We start from the raw sequence: 12,982 nt of genomic DNA, 5'->3' as shown, positions 1-12,982 counted from the left end.
TAGTACCTTTTATACTAGCATGAATTTTTATGTCTTTTTCTTGTAGTTACAGGACAGCATTTAGCAATTCCAGATATTTTACATATTATTGGTCTCCAAATTCAGATCTACATTTTAAATAGATGGGTGTAACATCTGGTCACGTATTTAGGTGAGAAGAAAACGCTGGTGAAGTATATTTTGCTGTACAGTTCTAAGATGTATTTTACCCAATTTCTACTTGGCTTTGAAAACATCATCAACAGTGAGTATGGATGCAGGGTCACTCTCGGAAGGTTTTTGACGCTTGTTTCATGTGAGCTTCTTAAACCTTTAGACCAGAAAGTGTTTACAATGCTGTTTTGTTGTACTATATTAGAACTAATTAGCTGTGGTTTGCGATCAAAGTAGAAAGGCAGTTAGGATGAGGACTTTGTAAGTCTCCATGGTTTCCATTAATCACTTAGATGATGGACTGGAGAATGCCATTTTTAAAATGGCATGTGGTGCCAAGGGCTGGCAAACCTTTTGGAGGCTGAGAGTAGTACCTTTTGTAAGCTTTGGGTTAATGTTGAAGGAACAAAAATACAACAGGTTGGGCAGATTACATGTGCTGAGGGAAAATGTAGTATTGCAGAGAACTTCCTGGATACTCTAGTGACATAAGCACACATGGTAAAGCCATTACTTGCTAGGAGGTTGTGTCTCTGCAGGATGCACAGGGGAACTGAATATAAAGTTACTCCTGATTTGCTATTTGTAAGCACCAGCAACCAAATCTGAGTTACTTTAATATGCAAATCATGGCACTCAGATAACTTTTTCATGGATAGCTTAATTTTGCTTGTTTGAGGGAATGGGTAGCAAGAAAGGTCAGCAACTCCAGGTGACCTCCAGACTGGAAAGTCTTTTTTGGAGGCAGGAATTGCTCCAGTTCTTCAAAATGAGTTTGTCTGCTGATTTACAGTGGGATATTGCCACAACCTTTCTTGGATAGAGTGGCATGTATGCAAGATACAGGAGGTGACATTTTCTGCTTGTGGCTGAGACTTCAGTAGCAGTGAGCATCAGATTCAGTTTAGAGTGTCATTCTTAAAGATAAGCAGGAGAGATTCCAGTTTAAGCCTAAGAAAAATGAGCTTTTTGACAAATATGACCCACAAGGAAGAGATAAGGTGATTGGGGTTTCTTTAGAAAAAGAGAAATCATTAAAGGATGGGAAACCATGATGATACTTTTTCATTATGTCGGGCATTAACATCAAAAGTGCCTGTGGCCAACTACTCTCCATGTTCCAGTGGGGGAGATTATTTTTTACCAAGAAAGTTTAAGATTTTTGGTTGGGTGGCTTGTTTGTTTGGGGTAGTTTTGTTTTGGTTTATTTTTTTCCTTGGTAAGAATACTTAATGAAAGTAGTGGGAGAGGCTAGCTGGGGAAGTTGCATCTTGGTTATTGGAGGTTTTGAAGAACAGGTTAGGCAAACACCACTTATCGCATAGGTGTATTTATCCAGCTTCAGAGTGGGGCTGGAACGGTAACTTCTTAATGTGCCCTCAGGTCTTTCCACTTCGATTGTGTGGTTATATGTATATATGTGAAGCAAAACCTGAAGTGCAAAGAACTGTATACGCTTTTGATCTTCTAATCTGGTTTGCCTTTTGCATTTTGAGCATCTGTAAATCAGAGCATAAAATTAGGGAAGAATCGTTATCGTTACGTTCTTTATATCGTTACGTGTTTTAATTTTACGTCTTCAGATGTGAAATGACTTGTGGGCTAAAGAAGTGAAAACTGGCATTAATCCTCTTTTCCCCCCTCTTTCTTTGCAGGTCGCTTGGTCGGTGCCCTGGACGCCGTGTTAGACTCTAACGCACGCGTCGCTCCATTTCGAATTTTACTGCAAGTTCCAGGCTCACAGGTTTACTCTGCCATTGCATGTGGTGAGTTATTGAACGGATCAGAAGTTTACTGGGCCGTAGCTATTGGTGAGTCACAGACGGAAAACCCCAAACTGATTCTGAGCATGGTCAGTGTCTGCATGTCCAGGAAGCTCAAGGTAACCCCAGCTAGTTGTGTGTGTGTGTAAAGCTATTGCCTGTAGCTTGTTTAACCAAATTAACCTCTGGTTAAAAACCCAGATATGAAAAGGTGTTTCCTAGGAACATTAAATTCCTCTAGAAAACTTGTTGCTAAGGATGTTTTACTTTGTTAAGTTTCTGTCTCTTGCAGAGCAGTAATAGTCCCTTACAGCAAGAAACTTAAATTAGGCTTTCTCTGCTGAAGTGTTCCTCTTGTTTACTGTGAAATGTCTTTGCACACTTGGATATAATGAAACATAATTGGAACCTTTGGAAGATGCTACATGACTTAGGAGGTTGTTGCAGTGAGGAGTGTCTAACTGCCTGATCTGTGGTGCACTAATCCCTTTTACAGTGTTTCTGCAACCTCTGAAAGTTGAGCTTATCTTCAGGAAAGTGATATCGACATGAGTTGCAGCAACCTTGTTATGGCACAGTAGTTCCATTTGTCCTGTTCTTGCTAGGCCATTCAGAAGGGCTGTTCTTATCCCTTCTGCTCCCATGTATAAAATCCTAGCATTGAAATTTCCAGCAGTTTTTCTTTGGGAATAGTTCAAAGCTGCAACCAGTGAGGTTTAGACTTGACATTAGGAAGCATTTCTTTACTGAAAGGAGGGTCAGATCTGGAACAGGCTTCCTTCTGAGACGTGGTTGATGTCCCACTGAATCTGTCAGTGTTTAAGAGGCATTTGGACAATGTTGTTAATAACAGGCTTTAACTTTAACTTTTGGTCAACCCTGAAGTAGTCAGGCATTTGGACTAGATGATTCCCAGGATTTCAAGGACAACAGGAAGGGCTTTTTCAAATAAATCAGTAACAAAATTAAAACAAAGGATAATGTGGACCTGTTACTAAATGGAGGGGAGACCCTAGTAAGATACTAGTAATAGTAATAGAGGATGCAGAGGTACTGAACACCTTCTTTGTATCAATCTTCACTGACCAGTCCAGCTCTCAGGAATCTCTGACCCATATGACCAGGGTAGAGGAATGCTGGAGGAAAGACTTCCCTCAGTCAAGGAGGATAGGGTTAGAGAACACCTTGGGAAACCTGACATTCACAAATCCATGAGCCCTGGCGGGATGCATCGATGAGTGCTGAGAGAGCCGGCAAAGAGCATAGCGAGGCCACTCATGATCAGTTTGAAAGGTTGTGGTGATCAGGAGAGGTGCCTGAGCATTGGAAGAGAGCAAGTATCTTTGAAGACCCCGGTCTTCAAAAAGAGCAAGAAGGAGCACCCAGGGAACTACCAGCCAGTCAGCCTCAGCTCAATCCCTGGAAAAGTGATGGAGCACCTCTTTCTGGAGGCCATTGCTGTCCACATGGAAAACAAGAAGATGATCAGAAGTAGTCAGCATAAATTCACCAGAGGAAAATAATGTGTCACCAACCTAATTGCCTTCTACGATGAAAATGCTTCCTGGATGGATGAGGGGAGAGCAGTGGATATTGTCTACCTCTGTTTCAGCAAGGCTTTTGACACTGTCTCTCGCAACATCCTCATAGGCAAACTCTGGAGGTGTGGGCAGGATGAGTGGACAGTGAGGTGGGTTGAGAACTGGTTTAATGCTAGGTCCTAAAAGCTTGTAATCAGTGGCACAGGGTCTAGTTGGAGGCCTGTCACTAGGGGTGTCCCCCAAGGTTCAATACTGGGCCCAGTATTTACCTTATTCATCAATGACTTGGATCAAGAGGCAGATGCCTCCCCACCAAGTTCACTGATGACATGAAGCTGGGAGGAGTGGCTGATTGCCCAGAGGGCTATGCAGCCCTTCAGAAAGACCTCAACAGGTTGGAGAGATGGGCAAAGAAGAACTCTCTGAAATACAACAAAAGCAAGTGTAGGGTCCTGCACCTGGGGAGGAATAACCCCATGCACAGGCTGGGGGCCAACCTGCTGGAAATCAGCTCTTTGGAGCAGGACCTGGGGATCTTGGTGGAAAAAAACTGTCCATGAGCCAGAAGTGTGCCCCTGGGGCCAAGAAGGCCAGTGGGATCCTGAGGTGCATCAGGAAGAGCATTTTCAGAGATTGAGGGATGTGATCTTGCCCCTCTACTCAGCCCTGTGAGGCCACATCTTGAGTGCTGTGTCCAGTTCTGGGCTCCTCAGAAGACATGGAGCTGCTGGAGTCAGTCCAGTGGAGGGCAACAAAGATGATGAGGGGACTGGAGCATCTCCTTTATGACGAAAGGCTGAGGAAACTGGGCATATTCAGCCTTGATAAGAGATGACTGAGAGGGGACTTCATCAACTTCATCAACATCTGTAAGTATCTGAAGGGAGGGTGTCAAGAGGATGCAGCCAAACTCTTCTCACTGGTGCCAACCAACAGGACAAGAAGCAACAGGCAGAAACTGATGCACAGGAAGTTTCACTGGAATATGAGGAAAAACATCTTTACTGTGAGGGTGACTGAGCACTGGAAGAGATTGCCCAGAGAGGCTGTGGAGTCTCCCTCACTGGAAATATTCAAGAACTGTCGAGCAGGGAGGTTGGACCAGATGACCCACTGTGATCTCTTCCAACCTGACCCATTCAGTGATTGTTGTAGATCCCTTCCAACTTAAAACTGTTCTGTTCTATTCTTTTCTGTTCTGTTCTGTTTTTTCTTATACTGATCAAGCCATGAAATAGCTAATGTAAATGTTGACATGTTGTTGATGGCATTTGACATAGTCCTGTAAATGGAAAAAGCAGTCTATATATTCATCCCTTTCCTCTGTACAAGCTCATTCAGCAATTCTTCCTTGGTTCAGCAGTGAGCCCTCTGCATGTTCTCCATTAATATTGGGAATTTTTCCCTGGGCCAGATGTGTGTGAAGAAGCTTGCGTAAAGTCTATTTATGCTGTTTTTGTTTTGGCTGGGTTTTCTTTGTTTTGCAATTTCTCTGTGCTTTCTATCCCTACCTCCCTCCTTCTTATATTTAAATAATGCCATCTCATGGAGAAATTTAAGAGCTTCATGCTGTTACAGTCCTCTGCTGAAGCCAGGTAGCTTTCACTGAAAAAGTAAGCTCAGTGTTGCTGTCATGGACTTCTTGTTTATTTGAACATATGCAGTACTCCTTTCTGGGGCTTATCTTGCCCTGTCCACACTTGTACTGCACACAGAATTTGGTTTGTTTTTTTTTTTTTTTTCACATTAAAGAAACTACAAATCAAAAACTAGCTTGGCTGGAATGATTAGGGATTTTGCTGAGATAAAGTTATTTGATTAATGTTTTTTAAAATTCTCTTTGGCTCTTCTGAATGGATGCTCATCCTTGAGAAAATGAGATTTACAGTTGCAGAGGGAAAGCAGAGGGGTCTGATTTGTATGCTGCGTGGGTAGGGCATACACGGTTGCCAGAGCTGCACAGAAATGAAGAACCTTGGAAGCAGAAGTTGTTTCTGAATAATATTGCTGCTGTGAAACCCTGACATGAATGTCCAAGGGAGAGCTTGTGCTGGCAACAGGAATCAGAGGAATATCACCCAATCTCTTTCTTGGGAAGCTGGAGGAGGACCTTCCCCACACAGGAGTGACTGTCACTGCTCACCCAGCTCTGCTCTGAGCAAAGTGCTTCATGCAAACATGATGTTTAAAGTCTGTTACAGACTTTGGAGGGGTCAGTGAGTCAAATTAAGGTTCCTGCTGCTCTATAGAATGGGCAAGGAGCAGCTCCAGGAACTCCTTCCAGTCTCCCAGTGTAACTTCATGACAGATAGTCATCAGGTCAGTAGGCAGTTAATTAAAATGACATTTTTTAATTGTATATTGGCAGTGCTCTATTCCAGGAGCTGTGGGCTTAAATGATAATATATACATAATGGTCAGATCTGTGTTACAGACTTCTGCAAATCTCAGAGGCCTGCTTAGGAAGTCTGATCGAAGCATGCCTGTTCTGGCAGAGATGTTTCAATCCAGATGGTTAGTCATGTTATACCAGTACAGGGGAAAAAAAAAAAGGCTCATCTTGGCCCTAATGTAGAGCCACTTACAGTATTCCTTTGAGAAGGCTCTTGGGCAAGTCCCAGTCAAGTGAAGTAGGTTTTAGGAGAGGGAAAGCAAAGGGATTGGTGAGAAATGAGTTTAAAGAAGAGATTATGAGGAATGAGGCAGTGGTTAGACAAAACACTTGGCATAGGCAGATGAAGAAGGTGAGTAAAAGGTGGAATAAAATGCTGAGGAGCAGCACAGGAAGAGGAATAAGGAAGAGAAGATATTGGCAATGCTTGGGTCTAATCACAGGACAACTTTAAAGCATGAAATGGAAACTAGAAATGAAGAAAGGATCCAAAAAGCTGAGGAACTGGCCTGACCAAATGAAAGGGGCAAAAAGATCTTTCTGTATTTGAGCAGAACCAGTGGAGGCAGGAAGGAAAGACTGTAGTAGCCCGTGTAGGATATAGCAACTGCTAGCACCAAGGCTCAGAGCAGTCCCAGCAGTGTGGATGCTGCTCTGAAAGGCATCTTGCTCACAGCTGATTTCACCAGAGGCAGCCCAACAGCTCTCCCATAGAGTTTGGTATCTTCTAGATTACTCAGAAATAAAAATTCAACCCAGTATTTGCTTTTTGCAGCTATTTCAGTACAAAATTACTATTGAAAAAATTTGTTTTCTTTACCTAAAGGACATTTAAGTGTCTTTTCTTTCATGATTTTTTTTTTTATTCTGTCCTTGATTAATGATATTTATGAAGTTCCATTACAAGACCTTCCTGTCAGGGGCGTTAAAACTTGGAAAGTTTCTCTGCCAGTTGGCATTCTGCATGGAAAACAGAGCAGAGGAAAGTGGAAAATCCTTACTTAAATTTATCTTTTTTTGTTGTTGTTGTGAGGCAACATGATGTGTCTCTGATGTACACACAAAACAGATCTTGAGATAATGGGTCTTCTATTTGAAATTTATTTTATTATTGCATTCATCTGTGATTTGTGTGTCTCTTACATCCAACAACAACTTTCTTCCACAAGCACGGTGCTAGGAGAGGAAACTATTTCTGCCTTTACTTTTTTACCTGTAATGTTTAGTCACTGACCAGTAAGATCTGGAGGGGCTGGGTTTTCCCCTGATGGCCCTGTGTGGTGCCCGTCTTGTTCTAACTTTTCTGTCATTGTGTCATGCACAGACAATTCAGTTTCAAGTAGAAAGAGCCAAAGCAAATAAATAGTGAAGTATTATTTCTGGAGTTAATGTGAACACACTACATTTAAAAGAACAGCAAAACTCTCACATAAATCGTTAGAGAAAGAAGCTTTAAAGCTTTGAGAATCTGTATTTTTCAGAGATTTTCTATTTTCTATTTGCTTTATTTCTTCCACAACCAGCAGAAATGTGCTCTTGTGGAACCTTTAGGTGTTGCTGAACCAAACTCTTTCATTTTAAAGTACTTTACTGATTATAGAGATCTTCTGAAATAGAATGTAGATTATATGTATTCCTCTCAAAGGGTGTGCATGTCTGTGTGGGGTGTGTGTATGCATGTGTGTATTGAGGGAGGGAGACAGGAAGATCAGGAACTTTTGGGAACAGGGCATAAATCAAAGGTTTCCAGTGGCTGCTTTTAAGGAACGTCGTGTCAGAATAAGCTGCAGTTTAGCAGCTCAGGATGAAGTTTTGATGTTTTTTCTGCTCTGACTTTTAATGCAGCATTTTGCGGGCTGAGAGCATTTGAGAAGATTAAAAGTACTAAAAGTAATTCCCTAAAACAAAGAGGGTTTTGTTTTTCTCTAACTATATTGCCACGAGTGAGACCTTTTTGACCTGTTTGCTACTAAGAATTCTGAGGTTGAAAGTTCAGTTTCTCGTAATGAATTTATGAAATAGTGCATTTTATTACTTTTTTTTTTTCCAATTGCAATTTTATTTTGTAGGATTAGTTTCAATACACTGTTTTTTGCTCTTTTAGGTGCCACTGCAGAGGAAATAAACCAGCACTGGGAATGGCTGGAACAAAACTTGCTCCATACTTTGTCTGTGTTTGACAATAAAGAAGATATTGTTAGTTTTGTCAAAGGGAAAGTGAAGGTAAGGAAACTGTCTCACTTTCACCCTTCCCTGCCCAATTACATGTCATCTATTAGAAGTAATGTCATGAAGTTGTTGTCATTCACAATTGATTTTGACCATCTAAACATTTTTAGTTTTCTGTGTGGCTCTTGCACCTGATGTGGCCAGCATCTGTATTCAGGTTTTCTTGGACACATCTCAGAACTGAAGTATCAAAATTGATGTTTATCCCACTTGTCCCTTTCCAGCTTCACTGTTCTCTCCCCTGTGATATGCAGCCGAGCTGTCTTCAGCATCTGTTTTCAGTTTCTCCATCTCTCCAAAACATTATGTTAAATACCTTCCCTTCCTGTATCTCAACTTTTCCTCCTTGCTGTGCTTCTCCTCCTATCCCGCATGTTTTTCCTCACTTTAACCCATCAGTTTCTCCTGCCCATTTACACACATCTGTCCCTCTTGATGGGGCTCAGTGGTGGCATCAGGTGATAGCCATGGGGCCTGAATCTGCACACCCATATGGGCTATGGGCACCACTTCAGTCCCCACAGCACAGGGACAGGAGAAAAGGCCCTTGTGCAACAGCACCTGCATTGTCAGGATCTGGCACAGAAGCTGCCACTGGCTTTGCAGAATGCTGGGGTCGTGGCCAGGCACGTGAAGCTGCTGGCTGGCCACAGGGTTGGAGAGATGAGCATTCATTTGGACGGCTAAAGAATTTTAAAAGTAAAGGAATTTTGTGACCATAGACCAGATTTAAAATAATAATGGTATGTGGGGTAAAACTTGGGAAGCCTGGTGTTCTGAGCTCCGCTTTTAGTAAAATACGTGCTCTAAGAGGAATGTGGTGATGGCTGGTGGGGTTGCGGGTTCACTGGTGACTGCTGTGCCTCGGGTCCCACTGCAAGCCTTTCCTTGCTAAGAGTTTTACTGGGGTCCCCTTCCCCCATAGTCCTTTTTGTGGTTTGGAACTTTGGAGGAAGATAATGCTTTTGGTGAATTTCAACCCTACTGCTGTGATCTCAGTGGGCTCAGAATCTGGGGAAGAGGGGTACAGAGGCAAAACATCACTGTACAAATCCTAGGTTTTAATCCTGTTTTCTTTAAAAAAAGGCATTTTGTCTTAGGCACAGCAAAAGGACCAAGTACAATTAACCTCTCTTCATAACGCTGTGGCAGCCTGTTATCTAACATAGCACATGTTTAAAATTCTTCAGGTTTCATTAGTTAATGTTAAGTCCAGGTTTTGGACCCTTGTACCTGCTGTAGTCTAAATGCCAAGCAGTATTAGGACAGCTTGGTAATTGCAACTCCTTTTTTGTAATACCACTGTTAAAAATCTGTAATCTTAATTCTATTTATGTAGATGTTCTTGAAACCATATTTTTAATGGTTCCAAGCACCTCTCAAGTTAATGACACATCTGACTGCTTTGCTTCTTCATACGCATATAGTACTGGTCAGTATACACAACTGTTACTCTACTTCTGATCTGTACATACCAAATAAGAGCAATCATAAGCCTTAGTAAAAGTTTAAACATACGGTTCTGCCAGACTGATTGTAAAAATGTTATATCTAAAAATGGCCCCGGAAGCCTTGCTTTGGAAGCGTTAAAAATGTATGAGAGATGCAAGCACCAGAAGTTTCTCCACATGTGAAAATTGCAAATCAACTTGAATTTCTTTGTGAGAAAGGTTTGCATTATTAAAATTTGAACGGGTAGCTTGTAGCAACTTGCCTGACTGTGAAGGCTGTAGCTTTATCCTAATACATTGTCTCACTATGGACTCAGGCACTGATTGCAGAGGAAACCAGCAGCAAGCTCGCTGAGCAGGAGGAAGACCCTGAGAAGTTCCGAGAAGCCCTGGTGAAATTTGAATCCAGGTTTAATTTTCCTGAAGCAGAGAAGTTGATCACGTATTATTCCTGTTGCTGTTGGAAAGGAAAAGTTCCTCGGCAAGGCTGGCTTTATTTGAGCATCAATCATCTCTGTTTTTATTCTTTCTTCCTGGGCAAAGAATGTAAGTGTAAATGCGTAAGACTCCTAATGTTGGGGAGAGATATATAAATATAACTACATTTAAGAGGAAGAATAGCCTGAATTGTTATGAAAAGCCTACTTCACCTCTGAAGTTTAGTTTCTGAATTTTTTGTTTTTCAGTTGAAAGATCCTGTTTAAGTTTCCACTTCAGTCTTTATGTTTTAGTATGAATCCAGTAATAAAAATGACACTGTAAGAGCACACATAGTTGCTATCTGATTTTTTTTTTTTTTTAATGCCATGGCAAAGCAGCAACAGACCTCCTACAGGTTCTGAAATAGAGACTTTCAGTGCTGAAAAGGGTGAGTAAGGGTAAGTCCCTCCTGCAGGTGGGGAAGCAGAATTCTTGCATTGCTTCAGGGCAACAGAGGAAGGGGCTGGTGGGGCCAGGGATGCCGAGTCCAGCTGCCTGCCTGAAAATAGCCCAGGAAACATAAAAGGGCTGTGCCCTGGAGAACCAGCTGAAAATTCAGAGCTTTTAAGGAAAAACAACAGCAATTTAGTGGTTTATTTGTGTTTCTGAATAGCAGTGCAGGAAGGTCACAATAAGTGTGTCTTGGAGTTTTTAGATTTTCAGATGGTTCAGCAAGTTGTAAAAATTTGGTCATGGTATTCCACTGCAGAGGAAGGGGGTTGTGTGATTATGAAAAGCCTGTCAGAACAGTTACTAGAAGGTAAAAATTAAAGTAATAGGCATAAGATGGTGAAAAGGAATGTAGCTATATAAACTCTATTGCATTTCTCTGTTTAGCAAGACTGTGCACAAACTACAAACATTTTAAGTCCTGTTTATTCTGCTGGAACTTCAGCAAGGACAGCAATAGAAAACTATGCTGCTATAAATATAGCAACAGTTTTCAGTTATAACAATTAGGAAAACTTTGCCATATTCCATCTGGGTTTGATATTGAGATACAGCTGTAGATTTAAAAATGAAGTGCATTAATGTAAAGATAAGAAAGATAGTAAATGGTAATTTCCATGACTTAAAACATACAAAGACATGCTTAGAGTTGGAAGTCCTTTCTTCCCTTGTATTATTTCAAGCCGGTTATTTTGTCATATCAGCAAAAGGTGAAAAAGTTAGATTTAAAATGTAGGTAAGTTTGTTATTCACTTTAAAACTTTGCTGGGAAGACTGGAATGGAGTCTCTTGATACATACTAAAAATCTGAATTCTTGTTTAATCTTGTTTTCTGTTTAAAATAAGTATTTTATATATATATAAAAGTATATTTCTGTTTAAAATAAGTATTAAATAATATCCTTTGTCAGTCATTTCTTCCTGCTATGATGGTGGGTATTCTCTCATTAAATCTGAGATGACCAATCTGCCAAAGCACACAAAGCAAAAATGGTACTTATTAGTGGTAGATAATAGAGGAAGCAGGAGGGAGAGAGAAAAACCCTTTAGATTGTTCCAAAAATTTTGTTTATGCAATACCATAGATAATTAAGTGATACTGGAAGTACAACATCACGCTGTATTGTTTAAGAAGAGATTTCTTCTCATATCTTTAATAATATTCATTATGAAAATACAGAAAAAAACCCCAAACAATTCCATGTTCGCACATTTTATTTTGACCATGGAAAATACTCTGTTCATTCACTGTTGTGGTCAGTTGCATTGCCTTTGTATTGCTATGCATTTGCATGGAAATGTGAAATAAAAACCTGAATTTTCTTTTGGCTAAACAAACTTCCCTAGCTCAGTGGGAAGCATTATGTTGAAATGATTCCCACTTGGTTGATTCTGTTAAAGCAGATTACTTCTGTTTGTAGGCTGGTGTTTTTTCATGTTTTTAAAATCTTTGTGTTGCGTGGTGTAATCCAGATTTACTATAGTTATGGTTGTTACTATTTTAGAAGATGACGCTGATTACATGTTAGAACAAGTGAATAATTGTCTTTTTTTCAGGTAGCAATCACAAATCTGGTCAAATCTGGTCTTGAAAATGTTGCCAAGAAATCGCAATTACTGTGTTCTTCAGTACAGCACAGCGAAAAACCATATATGAGTTGCAATAAAAATGGTTCTTAATTGTGTTTTTACCTCTGTAAAAATCCCCCCAAATTGTAGACTGAAATCTCTTTATAGACACAGCGTTGAATCTTCTGCTTCTAGCAAGTCTGTTACCTTCTTCTTTTATTTGGTGTTGAAATGACCTGGAATGCAATATCAGAACCTGTTTTCAGCTTCTCATAAAACTAACTTATGGCTTATTTGACTATAAACTCTGTGGAATATTTTTTCCAGGACAAGTACCCTTTTATCTAAGGCTCAGAGTATTTGCAGGATGTCAGAGGCTGAGATGGTCAGATATCTTGAAAGGGCGTGCCAAGGTTTCTTCACATTTTTTAATTAAACTTGTGTTTTTTCTAAAGCTTTGAAGGCTTTATCAGTAGTTTGGGCCCCTTAAAGTCTGCTGTGCTGTTTCTACAACCAACACTGTAGAACCTGTGTGATTCTGACCTGCCTGAACAACAGTGCTATTGCTGTGGTGTTATTTAGTCTTTGTTCCCTTGGCTGTGCCGATACAGATGATTTTATGACCATTCGCAACAGTCTGTGCGTGTTGACGCAGCTGTGCTTTATTTAAGTAAGAAAAAATGTAATCTGCAAATAATCTTGACAGCTGTGGTTCATGTAGTACAGAAAACTTGCTGAAGGTAGCTCCTTAGTTAATTAATGATCATGGATAAGTGTCATATATATATGACAATGTTTGTTATTACTGCCTTTTTATTGCTTTATTGGCATCAGGAGACCAGCTGGGGATGTTAGGGGGTGTAGTCTTGGTGTTATTGGCACAGAGAATCCTGGGAAGCTTCCAACAGTTGTTAAGAACAAATTTAATCTATTTTGAAGTCCTTTTCAGCCTAA

At 40.5% G+C, this 12,982-nt stretch overlaps 1 protein-coding gene across 3 annotated transcripts in view; it reads left to right on the top strand.

Annotated features, from left to right (window-relative positions):
• The window catches only part of TBC1D8 (TBC1 domain family member 8), a 51,171-nt gene that overhangs the window by 11,993 nt on the left and 26,196 nt on the right, over positions 1-12,982 (top strand). For 2 of the 3 annotated variants that reach the window (XR_007630812.1, XM_050331397.1), the window contains exons 2-4: positions 1,809-1,964; positions 7,954-8,072; positions 9,847-10,075. Coding sequence is in view for 2 of the 3 variants with exons in the window: in XM_050331397.1 (XP_050187354.1) it covers positions 1,809-1,964; positions 7,954-8,072; positions 9,847-10,075 (504 nt within the window). In the remaining variant the exon portion in view is untranslated. The remainder of the gene's footprint in view (positions 1-1,808; positions 1,965-7,953; positions 8,073-9,846; positions 10,076-12,982) is intronic. The other variant, XM_050331399.1, reaches the window with a different exon arrangement.

The sequence above is a fragment of the Myiozetetes cayanensis genome, unplaced genomic scaffold (genome assembly GCF_022539395.1).
Source record: "Myiozetetes cayanensis isolate MyiCay16 unplaced genomic scaffold, myiCay2020 scf5-8, whole genome shotgun sequence".
NCBI classification, from domain to species: Eukaryota; Metazoa; Chordata; class Aves; order Passeriformes; family Tyrannidae; genus Myiozetetes; species Myiozetetes cayanensis.
The sequence above is the reverse complement of the archived record's forward strand: the minus strand, read 5'-3'. Positions and strand labels throughout refer to the sequence as shown.